This window comes from Cynocephalus volans, chromosome 11 (genome assembly GCF_027409185.1).
Source record: "Cynocephalus volans isolate mCynVol1 chromosome 11, mCynVol1.pri, whole genome shotgun sequence".
In the NCBI taxonomy this organism is placed as follows: domain Eukaryota; kingdom Metazoa; phylum Chordata; class Mammalia; order Dermoptera; family Cynocephalidae; genus Cynocephalus; species Cynocephalus volans.
This window is the reverse complement of record NC_084470.1, coordinates 87,275,141-87,295,127: the sequence shown is the minus strand read 5'-3', so window position 1 is coordinate 87,295,127 and position 19,987 is coordinate 87,275,141. Positions and strand designations below refer to the sequence as shown.

At 40.8% G+C, this 19,987-nt stretch overlaps 1 protein-coding gene across 1 annotated transcript in view; it reads right to left on the bottom strand.

Moving 5' to 3' along the window:
- Window positions 1-19,987, bottom strand: part of ITPR1 (inositol 1,4,5-trisphosphate receptor type 1) — a 315,422-nt gene that overhangs the window by 167,209 nt on the left and 128,226 nt on the right. The window contains exons 8-14 of the mRNA XM_063115344.1: window positions 19,748-19,846; window positions 18,626-18,709; window positions 18,361-18,507; window positions 12,529-12,624; window positions 7,169-7,323; window positions 1,582-1,681; window positions 465-625 (exon numbers count right to left, since the gene is read on the bottom strand). Coding sequence (XP_062971414.1) covers window positions 465-625; window positions 1,582-1,681; window positions 7,169-7,323; window positions 12,529-12,624; window positions 18,361-18,507; window positions 18,626-18,709; window positions 19,748-19,846 — 842 coding nt within the window. The remainder of the gene's footprint in view (window positions 1-464; window positions 626-1,581; window positions 1,682-7,168; window positions 7,324-12,528; window positions 12,625-18,360; window positions 18,508-18,625; window positions 18,710-19,747; window positions 19,847-19,987) is intronic.

Sequence of the window (19,987 nt, the reverse complement as noted above, 5' to 3'; positions counted from 1 at the left end):
CGAGAAAGTGTTCGGGCTGGAAGCTTTGCCCTTGAAAGCCTTCTGAACTACCAATTAAACAGGAACAGACTCAATTTTCCAGTTTCCTTGAAACGGACAACGGAAGTCAACTACCAAAAAGACTGACATACAGACAATACAGTATTGTTCACAAAAGGAGGACACCTTCACAAAACATCAGCCATCAAATTTTATCTCAGAGTAACCTCAACACTTGACACTTAGAAATGCAGGTCCAGAGAGCAAGTTAGAGTGATGGAAGAGAGAGGGAGACAGAGAGAGAGACATCTTCACAGCTTTATAGACTCTCGAAAAAGTAAATTCAAAAATAACTGTTTCTTGAAAACCACAAATTGAACCATAAATGCTAGGCCTGCCATCCTCACCCACAGCTGTTGACAGTCGCAAGGGCTTTCAGAACAGAGGGCAGGGCTGGCTGTGCTGGGCATGTGGGAATCCCTCACCTTCTTTCATTCTGGGTGATGGTGCCTTTTTCTAGCTTCCCAGCAATGGAGCCCAGCACCTTGCTGGCATCATTGGCAAAGTCGAGGTCCCGAACTTCAGCAGGAGAAACCGGAACGATGGCAAATGCTTCCTTATCCTCCTTCACGGGAGAGGTGCCAATCTGAAATTCAAGGTGGTCTTTGTGGGACAGCCTCTTGATTGGAGAGGGCAAGACATTAATCAGACACTAGTTTTACTGAATATTGGTTGATCCAAAAAATTTGGAGCTATCTTGCAATTAAAGTTGACTAGATATAGGAAAACATCTGGAAAGATGTATTCCAAATGGCTAGAAGTGTTACCTCTGGAAACTGGTATTATGGGGAGCAGTGAGGCAGGAAAGTGGGTACTACTATTATTTTACAGCTTCATTTGTTAACAGGGAGCAAGATTCTTGTAATTAAAGAACATGTTTATAAATACACAAAAAGCAAATATGAAAAATGATAATTACTGATTCTAAGTGGAGAGTATTATAAAGGTAAATACTGTACCATTCTTTAAACTTTACTATAAAAATGAAATCATTTATAAAAGTAGAAGAAAAAAATAACCTTCCCCATCACCACAACAAAATTTTAAAAGAAAAACCCTATGTATGTATATTTACACTCTATGTGCCTGGAGAGAGTGAGGAAGAAGAGGTGAGAGAGGAAGTAAAGGGGCTGGAGGAACTTTCAATAAATAAAAGTGTACATTTAAAAACATGGAGAAATAAAGAAATAAGAAAGACTGGGGGAAATCACCTAGATATGTGCTGTACCTCAAGGCACAAGCAAACATTCCCCCCCAGCCAAAACTATCCTTTACACAGACACAAAATCCAGACAACTGCTCAACCATTAGGGCAGAAGCCATGGAATAAAATAAAAGGTTCTGGTTATTTCAAAAGCCCTGGGCTTGCGTCACCCAGGTCCCTGGAGAGAATTCTTTCATCACATTCAAGTTTGGCCACAAGCACACTCTTGCCAAAGCAACAGAAACTTCAACCTCTCCATAGTCCCCCATCTGTCCTCAAAGGAGCCTTTCATCAGGGAGCATGAGACCAAGGGGAGGCAGCCAAGCTCCAGGGCTTACTTTTAGCATCACGGGTTTTTCTTCTTCCTTGTCAATAGGAATATTTGTGCTGTGAACCCAGGTGTTAGTGCATAGGTGTCTGAGCCGAACATAAGAGTTCCTAAAGGGAAAAAAAGAAAGGTTTTAGGAACAGGAATATTTATGTTTACTCTAAAGCCACAGGTCTAGAATATACTGTGTTAAAATAGAAAGAGATAGCAAAATGGTTTTCCACTACAAGCACTGGACAATCTAAACTTAGGCAAATGGTTCTGGTCCAAGTCCCACTCTAATGTATTTACAACAGAAAATCATTCATAATGACTCAGGTTATCATCACCTGCTGTATTTCTAAATAAAAGCTATCCTGTGAACAAATATCTCACTACAAACCAAGCATGAGAAAGGGCAACAAGAGTACTTATTGAGTGTATATTAGAGCCTGTCACAAGAGATAAGAATTGAAATTTTTACATGGATCAATCAACAAAAAATGAAATCATAAAATTCCTGGAAGGAAATATGAGTAAATATTTACTAATCTTGTGGTTGGGAAAGCCTTTTAAACTATGTAACAAAATATAAGATCCCTAAATCTTAAAAGTAAAAGATGGGTAAATTTTATCTTATGCACAGCAAAAAAAAAAAAAAAAAAAAAAAAGTCATGAACAAAGTTGAAAGAAAAACCCTAGCCTGGGAAAATAAAAGTACCACACAGCATAAAGAATTATTAATACATACACATAAAGAGCTCTTACAAACCAATAAGAAAATCATTAATATTAGAAATGAAAATAGGACAAGGACATGAACCAGTAACTTAATAATGAGGTACAAATGGACAATAAACATGGAAACATACATTCAACCTCTTTGGTATACAATTTACATAAATTAAAGCAACATTTTATTGTACTATATTTGAAAGACCTTAAACACTGACAAATCCAGTATCAACAAGAGCTTAGGGAAATGAGTTTTGTGCATTGTTGGTGAGAGTGTAATTAGGTAAAACCGTGGAAAGGAGTCTGACACGCTGTATAATATGTAAAAGGATCTTTACTTTCATCTAGCAATCCCATTTTTCGACTTTTTTCCTTAATAGATATTAGAACAGTTGTAAAATGAGGCATGAAGATGTTCAATAAAGCATTATTTATAACAGTAAAAAACTGTAAACAACCCAATGTCTTGATAATGGACTAATTATAGTGAATCCAATAGTCCAATAGAATACTACAGAGTTATTAAATGATGACAATCAATATTCATACTATTCAGTAAAAAACGTTAAAATGGCTTATGATCACATTTAGGATAAATTACACAGTCATCTCCATGTGCCCAGAGAACTGTCCGAAACTACATAAACCAAAAGTTAACAGTTGTTAACTCTGAAAGGTTTAACTGAGTGTGATTTTACTTGCTTCTTTGTTCTCCATGAGGTTTTAAAACGTTTTTGTTACTGGTTCTTTTTACAGTGAGCATGGATCATTTTTGCAATGTTCTGAATTTTGCTTTACTTTTAAAGAAGTAAAAAACTGACATATTTCTTGCACTTAAAGAACCTACCACCCCCTTAGTGAGACAGGATGAACGCACACCAAGCAATCCTAAGTAATAACAGGTACACATTAAAAGGCAGCCAGTTGGTTTTTGAGTCCTCCAAGCAGGACTCAGTTACAAAAATTTTCTGTTACAGAAAACTTGAGCTGGAACTTTAAATGCTGGTGGGACTGGGGCAGAGAGGGAAGAATGGAAATCATTCTCACTAAAAGGAATTTATAACGATAGCATAAGTCTAGAAAACAGCACTAGAAAGGCAAAGAGGAGCAGATCAAACCAGGCACATCTCTTGAGTAGATCTGCTTTCCCTCGTTATAGCTGTCCTGAACATTACAAATAAGGCCAGGAGAGGGTGACCATAGTGCTAATTACTTTGACTAGCATGAATATAAATTAAACAACATGAACAAGATATCTGACAAAGAGATTTGAGTTTTTTATTCTGAGTGACGTGGATTCATTTGATTATTTTCAAAGTATAACCAAAGCCTGGAGCTTACCTTTTAACTGGATCATTACATTCTATAGAGTTCTATGTCAAATTTCATTAAGACACAAAAGACATTCTATCAATTCCTCTGGAATGCTATTCCCAATCTTTAACTCAAAAGCCCTGATATCAAGGACAACTTCAAAAGAGCCAGAGCTGGATGCTCTCCTAATGCTCATTTAACACATCTAATTGACACTTATTACAATTTTATTATCTTGTTTAACATATCCAGGATTTGCCATTATCCCTTTTACTTTGGTTCTAAAGGATTCTTTCAACTAGTAACTATCACAAAAATGCCTTTGCGGATAACATTTCATGGACATTCATATACCTAACCCTAGACTTTCTGATCTTCAAACGAGTAAATTTTAGCACAGCTTTAAGATGGAGAGAAATAACTGTATTCCTCTTAAGGTTTTTTATGACTCCACAGGATCAATGAATAAGACGCTCTGTTCTCTCCTGGCTCTTAGACTGGTGGCCAAAGGCAAGAATGAATAAGAATTTAAAAAGCAAAGATGCAGTCCAAGATCATAAGTGAATACACTGGTAGACCAGGCCAGATGCTTTTTCCAGTGCAAACACAGGGCTTCCCTTGATTTAGAGTTTAGAATCAGTCTAATGATGGACAACTGCCCACAAAGAAAGTCTTTGAATGTAGGGAACATAGAAGCAGGAGTCTCCAACCAACCAGTGCTGCTTAGCCAGCTGACCTAGAAACTTAAACTTTCCCTTCCCACAAGATCAGGGGGGCTTCTAACACACTGGGATATATGGCCCACCAGCACCTCCTTCCCTCTTCACCAAGAGAATGCCATGAAGCATATTCTGATAAAACAATGTGATATTTTAAATCACATGGTTCTTTTCTTTTCTATCCGTAACTGAAACACTTAGCATATAATATAAATGTCATTCCTAAGAAAAATTCATTAAATAACTTCCAGAACAGAGGACACAATGTACAGAAAATTACTTAAACTGAAATGCAACTGGGTTCTACAGACCTGTGCCTGTGTAGGTAATAAGCAGGCAGTCAATGAGAAAGGAAGCTTTTACAAAGCAATATACCCTACCTAAAACCATTTTTAAAAATGATCTCGAAATGAACCAAGGATCTAAGTATAAAGAATGAAAACTATAAAACATTTTTTTTAATGGCCATAAATTTTTGTGACCTTGGATTACACAATGGTTTCTTAGGTAAGAAACCAAAATCATAAGCAATCCAAGAAAAAAATAGATAAATTCAGCTTCAACAAAACTGAAAAGTTTTGTGCTTCACAAGACAGTGTCAAGTAAATGAGAAGACAACTTACAAAATGAGAGAAAATATTGGCAAATTATGTATCTGATAAGGCATTTGTATCTAGAATAAAGAACACTAATAACTCAATAATAAAAACAAAAATCCAGTTTTTTAAAATAGGCAAAAAATAATGGGTAAAGGATCTGAACAGATATTTTTCCAAAGAAGATGCACAAATGGTCCATAAGCACATATAAAGATGATCAACCATTATCGGCCATCAAGGAAATGCAAATCAAAACCACAATGAGATACCACTTCACACTAATTAGGATTGGATAAATAAAAGACAATGAAAAGTGTTAGAGAGAATGTGGAGAAATTGGAACCATTACACACTACTGGTGGGAATGTGAAACGGTGCATCCACACTGAGAATCTGACAGTTTCTCAAAAGGTTAAACATGGAATTACTATTGGACCCCAATATTCCACTCCTAGGTATAGATCCAAGAGAAATAAAAACATGCGTCTACGTAGAAACGTGCACAAATGTTTATAGCAGGCATTATTCATAATTACCAAAAAGTGCATATAACCCAAATGGCCATCAACTGATATATGCTAAATAAAATGTGGTATAATCCATAAAACAGGATATTATTTGGTAATAAAATGAATACTGATACATGCTAAAACATGGACGAACCTTGAAAACAATACTGAGTGAAAGAAGCCAGGCACAAAAGACCACATACTATGTGATTCCACTCACATGAGATGTCCAGAACAGACGAATTACAACATAGACAGAAAGTAGATTGGTCTAAGGCTGGGGGTGGGATGTAGGGAAATGACAGTGAGAGTGACTACTAATGGGTATGGTGTTTCTCTTGCGGGTGATAAAAATGTTTTAAAATTCATTTTGGTGATGGTTGCCCAACTCTGCTAATCTCCTAAAGAATCTGAGCAATTTGGGGGGGGGGGGCAGCTGGTTGGTACAGAGACTGAGCCCTGGACCTTGGTGTTATCGGCACCAGGCTTTAACCAACTGAGCTAAATGGCCAGCCTTGAATTGAACACTTTAGGTGAATCGCATTTCAATAAGACTTATTATTATTATTATTTTTAAAGAATCTAAATCAGAGGTTCCAAACCCAGAGCATGCAAAGCTGTGCACACACGTAGGGTTTTCTGGGATCTCTAGCTTTCCTCAGATTCTCAGGGGATTACCAATGCAGCCAAGTTCAAGAAGCAGTGATCATTTTACCAAATGGCAATGAAAGGCCTTCCTGTAACTGTAAGGTTCTCCTTTCCAAGGGCACTGCCTTAGATCTGTCACTCTGAGAGGGACAGGAATAGTAGCCAGCACAGGAAAAAGGACTCCTTGAATTCTGACAGCACCTGCGTTGCAGTTGTCAGTTTCACAGCCTCTGGCTGGGTGAGCAGGTAAGCAGCAATGTGTACGTGAATAATGAAAGAAGAATTTTCAGTGCGAGAGGCCATATGCAAAATTCACAAACACTGGCAGAGGTCCACTAACCAGCACTGTGCTGAAAAGTTAGAAGAACTGCCCAAACAACCCTATCTGTCTTAGAAATTAAATATTTGGGGTTCTGCTATGGCACTCACTGACTTAAGTTGCTTAAACTCTTGAGTCTGTTTCTTTACCTGTAAGAAGGGGTAGATAATAATATCTGTATCACAGCGTTTTCTGTGAAGATGAAATTATATAACGCAAGTAAAGTATTTAGCATTGTACCTGGCATGTAGTTAGCACTCAATAAATGTTAGCCATTACCAATAATATTGTTGATTTTGTTAAAAATAAGCTTCTGTCCCATTTATAGTTGTTTCTCTTCAAAAATGCATTCTTAAGCAACAAAACTGAGTTAAATTTAATCAAATAACCAAAGAATACTCGTCGCACTTCTTAAACCTTTAATAAAATTTACTAAGCACACAGTGAATTTCAGGTCTTCCATTTTTAGAATTTCTTTTCAATTGTTTATTTAATTGACTAAGAGATTGCCTGGGTTTGGTGAAGGAAGAAGCGAGTAAAGGAAACTAGAAATACTGAGCTACTTGGGTTCAAGGTTCGGCTTCTTTATGGCACTTCTTATCCAGCTATTAAGAACTTATCATTGATGCCATATTGGGCACCCAGTCCAAATTCTTTACCAGATCCTTTATAAAACCTTAAAGAAAAGGCAATAATGATTTGGATTCCAAGAAACATGACAAGGCCACATATACCAACCCTGATTCTCACGGGATAAGCAATTTTAAAATCATACCTTGGGACAAGGCTGTCACCTCCACGGAGGGTGGTGGGATCTAGCTCAAAAATGGAGGAGATGTCATTGCCTTCGGGCACGGAGACCAGGGAGTACACCATCTTTTCTTGGGCATTTCGCAACCTACTTCGAGATGCGTCCTGATCAGGGTCCACCTGAGGAGGAAAAGTCATCAGGTCAAGAATTTATTCACTATTATTATTCCACAATCCACAGGAACGGAGAAGAAACGATAATAAATGTCAGCAGTTGGGAGGAAAAGGACCACAGTTTCAGAGCAGTCCTGAAAGATGACAATTGGTCACCTGAGCCAAGAATATTTACTCTACCTCCTTGTGTTGCAATAAAAATGTTTAAACCATGTGCGGTCCATGCAAAGAGTGCTATCAATGACCAAGAACTTCATACAGCAATATCCACCTACAGTAGCTGGGCGGGGGGATGCACTTTGAGGAAACAAATGTACAGTGATAATTGCCCACCAATAATATGATTCAGCTACCTCCTGGGAGAAAAATAAAATATGATAAACCCAAATCCAAGTTTTTATAAGCACCAATCCTAGTGTGGTCCCCCAAAAAATAGATTTTAGAAGTCAGCCTCGCCCTGAAAAAAATTAATTAAGAGGGCTCTGATGACAATTCAGGGGAAAAGGACCTCTCCTGTGATATTAGGGATTTGGCTCAGGCTGAAGAATATCTCTGACAGTGAAGGATGATAAACAATGACAAAAGCTTTCCTGACAAACTGTAAAAAACACATTCTAGGCTCCAAAGCCCATCTGCCTTAGGAGACTTAAGAAGCAGACTTCTACTGAGCGCCTGCTCTGATAGACTCTGCAAGCTATCTCTGAGCACTGACTCCACATGGGATTATTTTTAATGTTTAACATCCTTGCAAGATAACAAAAGCCACCTGCATCTACTGGGAAAACCATATTTTCTCTGTCACTGGCTTTTCTTAGGCAGAAGCACTGTCTCCTTTCCAAACAGGAGGAAGGAGACTTCACCAGGAAGACCAAGGAATCAAGAAAAGGAAATCAAATCACAACGGAGAGAGCATGATAGAACCTAACTTCACCAGGAGCTCCACTTCTGTCTGAAAAAAAAAAAAAAAAAATACAAAATAGTTCTTTTAATACCCCAAACCTCTGTCTCTTCCCTCCCTTGTGTTTTCTCCTCCAATAACTTGTATGTACCTCTACCTAAACAAACCCTAGACCCTTTATTCTGTCTACACTACCATGAGAGTTAACCAGAGAGCAACAGCCCCCCCTACCCCTCAGCGCAGGGGAAGGAACTCCGAACGACATTTGCTCTCTCCTTGCTACCGTCACCTGGGAACTCCGAACGACATTTGCTCTCTCCTTGCTACCGTCACCTGGCAAAGTACTCCGCACGCCACTTTCAAAATAAACTCTGACCTGATTATGGTTTGAGACCCAGGGCTCGGCCACAGGCTGGCAGTTAAATTTCAGAGACCTGCGGGAAGTCTAGAGGAAAATGACAGTCACAGTGAGTCTGCCGCATCTGGAAACATGCTGAGCAGCAGCGTGCTCACGCTCTTTCAGTGTGCAGTCGGCGTTTGCCACCTAGTGGGAAGAAAGGCACATGTGCAGAAGACCCGCAGACACAGCAAGCCTTGGGTAGTCCTTTCTGGTCCTCTGGCACCAAGCCAGTGGCCCGAGGATGCTGCATGTAGAAGGAGGAGCACAACAGAGCCAAGTGAGGTCTAAGGTAACAACCAAGGCACTGGATGCCAGTCTCCGGGAAACAAACGGGCAGGGCAGAAGATGCTTCCTCTCCTAAACTCACAAACTCTAGCTTTTCCACCCAAGTTCCCAAGACAAGAGGAGGGTGAGGGTGCAGGATGTCCCCAATCCTAACACCTTGCCCACAGGGGCAGAAGCTCTGCTGCTGGCCTTGAGGGTGTGGGGTAAGCCCCCTTCTGCACACAGCCCTCCTCCACATGTGGACCACGGCTCAAGCAACAGCGAAGTAGCCACAGCAGCACAGCCTAGAGGTGCACCCAAGCCTGCTGGCACAGCCCGCCCCCCGGCATGGAGAGGCATGAACACAGAGAAAGACCACTGAGCTCCGAAAGAGCCTGAGAAATACAAGGAGTCAGGACTACTCTCAATGGCTGCTTCCTCCTGTCAAATGAAGATCATAAAGCCTGTCCTACCTCCTTTCATACAGCTGCTCTGCAGCCCAGATGATCTGGGGCGTGGACAGGGCCTAAAAATGCTAATGATCTTGGACAACTTACAAAATGCCACCTGGAAGCTCCAGTGGCGCAATCGGTTAGCGCGCGGTACTTATATGACAAAATGCCACCTGTACAAGTGAGAAAATCGTGGCTCAGAGAGGGAAAGTAACTTGTCCACGGTCACACAGCTCAGGAGTAGTGGGCCTGATATTTAAACCCAGGTTTATCTTTTTTTGATCACTATGCTCTTCCTCCTGCACCACAAAGGCCAGGCTTGCCACACACAAGAGGCCAGGAGAGCAAGGTTCACGTGGACATCCACTCTCACTGAAAGAAGCCACGGCTTGCCTAATCTCAGAGGGGAGACTTACGCTCTGTTACCCCGGATGGTAACACTAGACCACTGGGTGCAAGTCACACAAAGGCAGTTCCTTCTCTCAAAATAAAAAAGGTGCAGGGACAAGGCTGTCATGAAAAATCCAAGAGATACCGTCAGGTATCTACTAGTCCAGGCGCTCAAACGGTGACCACGTGAACACTACACAGAGAGGTTTTACAGCAGATTTCCTCACACATCGACAGAATGCTGGACTAGCTCAGTGTTTTCCAAGCCATAGTAACTGTGGAAGGAAAGCTTTCAAAGTGGACTCTAAAAGTGAAGGTGGCAAGGACGAAAAGAAGGAAGAGGAGCCTTGGGCGCTCCATCCAGGAGCAGAAAGGATAGGAGAAGCTCCCAGCAAGTCTGCGTAGTAACAGCCGGAAGCCCTCGGCCAGAACTTCTATGAGTTTTTCTCAAAGCCAACATTCTACTCAAGTACAACTGGAAGGATAACTGTGAATGCAGAATTCACAACACATTCCAAAGACAATTACATTTTGAATTATCTCCACACCAACTCCCTTCATTAACATGCCGATTTTTAAGTGCTTCCAAATAATTCTAAATTTTACTAAAACAAGAAATATCCTCAAGACTGCCTACCATATCCACCACTGAGACCACCATGTGGACGCACATGTGAAATACAGCAGCAACTGTTTGGTTTGGCTTGGTTTTTTAATCCTAGACCAGAATCAAGCACACCATGGGAAAACTGTTTTGCTTATCCCCACTTTTCCATGTAACACAATGACTGTAACTGTGGACACCTGATCCCCAAGTGTCTACATATCAGAATTACTCAGCAACAAGGTCTCCAAAGAAAGATCCATTTTGCATTAAAATTCCATGTCACATTATACATTAAAGCCTATTCCTGACTTTGCAAAAAGCAGGGACAGAAGGTTGAACAATCAAGTGGGTATCAGATGCCAGGTGCCCGCACCTCACGTGTTACCTTCACAGTCTAAACAGTGCTAGCCACTTCATGTGCTCATTCCCTGGAAAGTCTGAGTGAGTCATGGATTAAGGTCAGCAGCAACAAGGCAATGGTTTGTAAAAGGCCAGCTTCTCCATAGGCCATCAGCATCTACAATCTGCTAGGATTCCAAGAGATACTGTCAACTTCTCCGACTCACAGGTGAAGACCCCTTGACTAAGCACACAGAAAGAGAATTATTACCAACAATCCCTTGGACCAATCAGGACACATAGGGATATGACTGCCTTCAAGGGAAGCACAGAACAGGACCTTCTTTTAAGGCAGCCTAAGGTTTATCCTTCCCCAGCACTCAACAACCACAGTTTCTTAAATGAGGTTCCAGATTATTTGGCCTCACCCTATCACATGAAGACAAGAAGGCTCTTGCCCATACTTACTGAGGGCTGAAACTCCAGGCATTCTTCCTCAAAGTCAGGGTCTACCTGATGAAAAAGAATCATTAGGAAATTAAAACATCCATTGCTTTCTCAAGGACTGGGCCCCACTTGCAGGAGACTTCAAAGGCTGAGAACATTCTTGAACAGCTAAGAACTTGTCCCTTCCCTCAGTTCACGAAACCAGCATGCCACAACAATGACACAAGTCACATGAGTACAACACACACAGAACAGTCTACCAGTCACCAAAGGACAGCTTTCAAGTGTAAACAGAGGAACACAAAGAACTTACTAGAAAAGCAACAGTTAAAAGCCTGAGATAGATAAAAGGTCGATACATAGTCATTGATAATCTTGCTTATTTTTAGTTAAAAATAAAAGAATTTAGGCCTCCAGCAAGTGCTACATTAGCCTCAAAACATAACAGATGATGCAACCACCATTAATCTTTAATAAACCAAGTAATCAACATTTCTCACAGCCGGTGAGCTGGGCCTATAATTCCCTCCAGCTCCAATTTAAATTTCAACTTCCACTTCTTGATCTTCAGTTCTTAAATATTTCAAAAGCATCAGTTCCTACAAGTCTCAGGCACCCCAGGGGGGTCAGCACATTTAGATTCAGCTTTCCTTGGGTCAGCTGCAGAAGCTGTACAGACTCCCACGCTTCACCCTGGAAATCTCTGTGCAGTCTCACCGGTGGAACCAGCCAACAGTGGGGGCCTTTTGATGTACGGTTAGAATCTGATATGAATATGCACCGTACATCTTCCAGCAGGTCAGAGTAAAACTCAGCATCGGTCACACAGTAGGGTGGCTCCTTAATTTAATACAAAAATAAAAGGCAAATTCCTCTTGTCCTTCAGCACTGAGTCTTTCCTTTCCTTGAAAACCCTTCATGGACATTAAAGGTAAAGTGAATTTCCTTGATTTTTGACAATGCCACGAGTCAAAAACAAGCCGCTGTCCATTCCACTAACGCTCTGAGAAATCAGAGGTCTTTCTGAAATTGTCTAATTCTTTCTGCGTCTTAATGCTTCCGACTTTCCATACCATGTTTCCACTCCAGCCGAGGCTCGATCACATGTGTTATGAGTGGGGTTGGTAGATAAGATGTGGGGAGGGCTGTATGCAAGGGGAACACAGAAAGATAACCCTAAACATCTGGATTTACATTATTTTCTAACTTACTTTTCTCCCCACGTCTTGAGCAGAACCCCTATCAAGTACTAAAATGTGTTAATCATTTTGCCTCTTTCTTTGCAGCAGGAAACAGAAAAGCAAGGTGACTGAGTATTCCCCTATTCCTCTAATACCCAAAGGCTACAAGTGAGTGAGGAAAGGCGGTTGGTATGTCAGCCTTGAAAGAGGAAAACATGAGAGGTGTTACTTACCTCTGCTGCTAAGTAATGCCCTGTAGCCAGATGCTTGAAACGGAAGAGGCTGTTCCAGTAGCCAGCTCCACCCCGACATGGGTCATGTTGGACTACCTGCAAGAGGAAGGATGATCAAAGGCAGCAGAAGAAATGTCAACCCATATTAGGACAATACTGACTGAATCTGAGACATCACTAGTCACAGGTCAGGAGTGATATATACTAGCTGAAAAAAAATCAGCATCTTCCAACAAACCCATTGAAAGTGTCATATGTAACATCCAAACTCAAACACACAGAAGTATTAAAAAATGTTTCTCCAAAGAAGGAATAGAGTCTTCTAGCTAACATGCCATTGTTAGAGTTAAAATTTCAATGGTTTTCAGATTATCTGCCTTAATCATAAAGAAGTAGATTCTGACATTCATGCACAAAAAAGCATGACCCATAAAAAGAAATTTCATGGAAAACTATCGAAGCAATCAATACATATACTTATGGGCTGGAACACCTACACAGGCCTGGGCTATGAAATGTGAAACTCACAGAATCTGGACCAATTTATCATAAAAATAAATGTAACTTCAGCTTCTGGCCATGACTGAGTAACTGGCACTGGCAGTCAGTGCCATAAACAATGAGACACTGTACAAAGTAGATGAAATTGCCACAGACAACTAGAACACTGGATGAAATATATGAAATAACAGTGTTCAGATGCTGGACAACAGGCGGAGCACAACATGATCGATGAGCAGAGAGAAACAAACCAGGTGAGTTCTGAGACTGCCCTAGTTTTCCACCACTGTCCTCTGGACGGCAGGACAGCGAGGGAGAAGCCAAGCTCAGGGCCAGGCTTACAGGTCAGAGTTTAGAGAGACTGAGGTGGCTGGAATTTGTGGGGTAAGGTCCTGGAGAGTATGAAGCTACACACAGAAAAAGCTCCAGAAATCTGCACAGGGGCCTCCTTAGAGTCTCTGGCTAAAGATCAAACTGCGTATATTTAAGGCAAGACCCACAAGGCCAAATAAAGAACAGTAAAGAAGCTGAAAGCTTAGCATTCCTAGAGCTCACACAGAGTTGGGAGGTGTCCTGATTCTGACAAGTCAAGCAGAGAGATCTTGTGTAACACCGTGGGCACTAACAGAGACGTCAAAAGGGTCCCACCTTAGTAGTAGGGCTAATCAAGCCCCAAAATAAAGGGTACACTACTACACCTGACCTAATGAAGCTTGAACACAAGTCTCCAAAGCATCAAACGAATCCACTAGACTTTACTCTCTGACAAAACAAAAGTCAACAACACTCTTTAGAGGAACAAAGATCCCAGACACTCAATAAAATAGTATTATGATGTTACTTTATGATTATTTGCTGAACAACAGTCAAAGAAGGAAAAGGTGACCCATAAACTCAGCGACTTGTCAGACAATATCAAATGACCCAGCATATGTCTGTGCGGGTTGGTGGGTGCAGGAAAAAATATCTGAGTAGTAATGACCCAAAGTTTTCCCATTTTGATACCTACCCATGGATCCAATAAACTCAATGAATTCCAGCAGGATGAACACACACACACACACACACTCTCTCTCTCTCTCTCTCTCTCACCCCAAGGCATATCATAATCAGATTAATGTAAACCAGAAATCAAAAGAAAAATCTTTAAAGCATCCAGGAGAGAAGGGAATAAAGATTAAAAACAAACATTGAATTCACATCAGAGACAATGTAAGCCAAAAGACAACGGATCAAAATCTTTAAAGTACAGAAAGAAAAAACTATCTACCTAGAATTCTGCAGCCAACAAAAACATCCTTCAAAACTAAAGGCCACGTGGAGAAATCGGAACCTAAATCCACTGCTGGTGGGAACATAAATGGTGCAGCCACTTCAGAAGACCATCTGGCAGATCCTCATGAGGTTAAACACAAGTTACTATATGACCCACAATTCTACTCCCAAGAGACCTGAAAACATATGTCCATACAAAAGCTAGTACATGAATGTTCACAGCAGCATTATCCGCAAGAGCCAAAAAGTGGGAACAATACAAACGTGATCAAATGATAAATGGACAAATAAAATATGGTATATCTACAATGGAGTATTGTTTGGCAATAAGAAGAAATGAAGTACTGACACATGTGGCAATATGAACTCTAAAATGTTATCTGCTATGGTCAAAATTCAAATGTCGAAACCTAACCCCCAAGGTGATGCTATTAGAGGTGGGGCCTTTGGGAGGTGATTAGGTCATGGGAGTGAAGCTCTCATGAAGGAGATTATAGGAGACCCCAGAGAGCTTCTTTACTCTTTTTCTGCCATGTGAGGACACAGCAGATGAACCAGGACGCAGGTCCTCACCAGATCCTGAATCTGCCAGTGACTTGATCTTGGACTTCAAGCCTCTAGAACTGTGAGAAGTAAATTGCTGATGTTTATAGGCCACCCAGCTTATGTTATTTTGTTATAGCCACCCAAATTGAATTAAGATATTATCCCAGGTGAAGGAAGTCAGATACAAAGGACCACATATTGTAGGATTCGATTTATACAAAATGTCTAGTATAGGCAAATCTACAGAGATAGAAAGTAGATTTCCTTCCAGGGGCAGGAGGGTGAGGGAAGATTTAAGGGGGAAGGAGGGGTGACTGCTAATGGGTACAGGGTTTCTTAGGAGATGAGGAAATGTTCTAAAATTTACTGTGGTAATGGTTGCCCAACCCCATGAACCTACTAAAAACCACTGAACTGTACGCTTTCAATGTGTGAATTGTGTGGTATGTGAATCGTATCTCAACAACGCTGTTATTTAAGAAAAAGAACATAAACAGATTTTTAAATGAAGGTGAAATAAAGATATTTTCACACGAATGAGAGCTGGCAGACCTGCACTGTAAGAAATGTTCAATGTAGTTCTTTGGCTGGAAAACTGATACCCGACGAAAACCTGGATCTGCACAAAGGAATGAAGACCTATGTGGATAAATATAAAAGACTCCTGTTTTCTCATTTTTACATGTCTTTAAAATATAAGTGACTGTTTCAAAAAGGCAAAATAAATTAAGATGAAATTAAATAATTAAAAAGAAAGACATTGAATGTTTTCCTAGGAAACTCAAAAGAAAAATTGGCAGGAAACAAACTTTGAGGGAGTAGGAATTTGACAGCTGTTTCTTCTCAGAAGGAAAATAAATAGAAAATACTCTGAAGTGGACTTTCAAAAGTTAAACAAGTAAATTTTTTAGAAGTCTGTGCCTCAAACACTCTCCACAGAAAACCATTATCTTCTATTCATTTCAATCCATTTTGAGTGAATTAAGATATGGTACCTGCTTTTAAGATACTAAAGTCGGCCACAGCAACTTGTGTAGGGTTCTGACATTTATAAAAGTTTTTTTCAGCTTATGATAGCATGTTAAAGCAAGGTGCACAATTGTTTATAAGATAATGTCAATTACGCAAAAATATCCTGTTCACAGAAAAACAGCTCAGTGAAGTGGGCAAATTAAGTCAGTGAAATGATAGTTCACTTGTTCTCTTGCTTTCTTGATTTTCAATCTTTTCCTTTGTTTGCATCTATTACTTTAACTTGGGAAGATAAAGTCTCTTTTTTTGTACTAGTATCCAAATCTCACATGAAAATTGGTTCTGAGAGACTATTTTGAATGTTTCAAACTCTGTGCTGGGGACAATGGGAACATCAATGATCAACAAAGTTCAAGCTCTCAAGGAATTTATAATCTAGTAGGACAGATAATGTCCCTATGTAGCCATGCACAATAACTAAAGAGCAAATGCCACGGGAGTGGAGCAGAGGAAAAGAGAAAAATGGATAGAGGGTAGAAATTAGCAAAAACTTTATGTAGGTTCCTTTTTATCATGACAACTGTAGAAACTTTTCTATACAATGGCCAAGATGAACCTGATTATTACACTATCCATGCCAAAGGAATGGTAAGACAATTAAAAAAAAATGTGGACATGTCACCAGAGAAGATATACAGATGGCAAATAAGCACATGAAAAAATGCTCAGTATCATCAGCCATAAGAGAGATGCAAATTAAAACCACAATGACATTTCACTACACACCTATTAAAATCAAAAATATTGAAAAGGCTGACTACAGGAAGTGCTGGGAGGATGTGGAAGGACTGGAATTCTCATACATTGCTGATAGGAATGAAAGACAGTCCAATAGCTTTGGAAAACAGTTTGGCAATTTTTTTTTTATAAAGTTAAGCATATACCTACCATATAATCCAGCTGTTCAATCCCTAGGTATTTAGTCAAGAGGAATGAAAGCTTATGTCCATACAGAAACTTGTACACAAATGCCCTTAGAAACTTTATTTGTAACAGCCCAAAACTGGGAACAACTCCACTGTCCATCAACAGGTAAACAGATTAACAAGCCGTGGCCTGTCCACACAGTGGAATACTATGCAGCAATATAAAGGAATGAACTGTTTGATACATGTCACGACATAGATGAATCCTGAAATAATAACGCTGAGTGAAAAAAACAGACCCCAAAATGACTATATACTGTATGGTTCCACTTATCTGAAGTTCAAGAACAAGCAATAGTAATTTATGGCGATAGAAGTCAATTCAGTAGTTAATTCTACAGGAGGAAAAGGAGGCTATTACCCAGAAAGATAGTCAAGGGATCTTCTGGGGTGCAGCTATTGTTCTATTTCCTAATCCAGATGCTGGTTACATGGCTCAATGTATATGTGAGAATTTACTGAGTTGTACGCTTCTGAAGTGGCACTCCACTGAAGGTAGGCTAGACCTCAATAAAAACAAAATGATTGAAGCTAGGGAGGGGAAGAGAGGAGGCAAGTAGAGACAGAGAAATGTACCTACTCAAGGAGCTGTAATGACACAGAGAAGAGGACTTTGGAGGAGGAGAAGAGTTCCATGTTAGCTCAAGCTCTTGTTTCCTCTCTCATCAAGCATTCAAATCATTTCTTTTTGGTCTGGCAATCCTAGTCTCCCTTCTCAATAAACTACATGGCATGGGCAGAATCATCTATCTTCTTTAAGTAGCACACTGATTATGGTTACTCCCTTGCTCAAAACAACTTCCCACTTTTCTCCCCTGCCTATGAATTAAATCCCAACTCTCTACAGCTTGGATATATGACCCCTCAGGCTCCTGAATGCAAAAAAACCATTTCTGTTTTATTTCCCACATCTATTCTACGCTCCCCACCAAACTGGGGACTTTTACCCCAAGGCTGCCTCTTACTTCCAATTCCACACCATTCTTGTACATGAAATGACCTACCCCATTCATGTCTTCCTTCTGAAATATAGATCATCCTGTAAGTACCAGCTCAGATGCTATCTCCTTCAGGAAGTCTTCCTTAATCCTTCACCCAACCAGTTCTCCTTCCCCCATTGAAACCTCCAGAGCAGCATGTGGAAAGTGCCTCTGATCACCTTTACCATCCTGCTGAGTGTTCCACGTATCTGGATGTGTATCTTTTCTGCCCCGTCACCAATATGTCATGTCGGGGAGACACATGATCAGAAATATGGTTGTGATCAATAAGCAAGCAAGGGAAAGAACAACATAGAAAGAACAGATGATTAGACAGCCAGGAGAAAGAAATTTCCAATTTCAGTCTTGAGTTTGCTTCCAAAGTAGATATTATCTTCCTCCTCGAGGACACCCAGCATGCTTCTGATATGTCATGATTTACTTATTTCACTAAGTCACCCCAACCCATTTGCTGGAGCCAGGTAGGTATAAGTACCTGGATATGGTTTATAAACAGAGAGAGAGAGAGAGGTTTAAGTCCCTTCTCACTGCTCTCCCGCCCCTCTCCTTACCTCCACCTCCCACAGGGCTTTGGAACTAGTGGCAGATGTGGCCGACTGCCGGCCGGTGGTTCTCAGGAAGACATGCTGCTTCTTCCGGTGCTCATCACAGGTGAGAAACTTCTCCTGCTCAGCATGGAACAGCCTCACCACGTCACCCTAAAAGTCCACGCAGAAGGAATTAAGTAGAAATGCATTCAAAAAGAGAACTAAACAGCTGCCCCAGGAGGAGCCAAGTTATCAAAAAGCTGCCCAGCCCATAAAGTATCAAGCTCACCCCCTTCAATATGTCATCTTTGTTATCACTCCATTTCATGAAAAGGACTATTTTCCAGCTTGTGTTGCAGTTGACAGAATTGACCTGGAAAACAAATTAGTTATTTTTTCACATACCCTTCAAAACAACTATGTCATCCAGCCCCAAAATTCCTCTCTGCAGACCAATAAGCAAGACTGTACATAACCCCCGAAAATTGACATTATTAAGATCACAGCACCTGCAAACAACTGGCCTGTTAGAAGTGTTTGGTAATATATGGTTCATTTGCATCACTCACTATGCATGCTCCAACTGTTCACTAAAGGAACCAAGTTTCCTACCCTTTTGGAATGATATTTTCCTTTTCCTCCAAGTCTCTTGTTCTGTAGCCAGAAAGTAAAGGCCTAACGAAAACAAGTACTTACAAAATGAAAAGAGCTACAAAGGCAAAAAATGAGTCCACTGTATACATTTGAAAATGTTAATGGTCATCGCTAACAGTAGCAGCATATTTCATGCCCTAAATATGAAGGCACTTCAAAAAGTTCACGGAAAGATTTATATTGTTTTAATTCTATTTTTCCATGAACTTTCTGAAGTACACTCCTAAATGCCAGGCACCGGGCTAAGTACTAACATTCCCTATCTCATTTAATCCTCAGCAACACCCTAAAAAACAGGTTCCACCATCACCCCCATTTCAGAGACAGGGAAAGTGATGCACAGGGAGATTGCGTAACTACTCTACAGTCACAGAGCTAGGGAATGGCAGACTTGGGACTTGAATCCACATCTTTTGAAAGAGCTTTTTGAAAAAGATGCCCCTGTGGCCAGAAGATATTTGGCAAAAGGGACCCTCTCTGGCTTAACAAATTAGAAAACAATCCCCCCCAGGGATGCAAGGCTTAGCAAACTGATGAGCGCTGGGGTGAATATCAGCCCCTACCCACCACCCACTACACAGACTGGCACAACCTCTGTGGCAGCCCCAATTCTGGGCCTGAGTTTCCTCACCCACAGAATGGGCACACCAGCCAAGTCACTGCTGAAGTCACTTTCAGCACGCACATGCTCTGGCCCCAGGAAGGCTTGCTCCTGCAGCACAACCCTGCCCATAAGCCATAACTAGATTCTCCTTACCTCATTGCAGCCTGGGTTATCCACCAGCTGGTGGCTGCTGGCATGCAGGGGCTGACCAGCGTTGACGGGGTTCAGAACAACCTTGTCACCTATGACCACCTGGAAAGGAGAGGAGCAATAGAGCTTTTCACAAGATGGACCAGGACTATAGACTGAGACCACTGGGTAGCTCTGGCAGGATCCACCATGAGTCTGTACTGAAGAAGGCCTGTCCCCAGCAAGGAGAAAGACACAGCATAC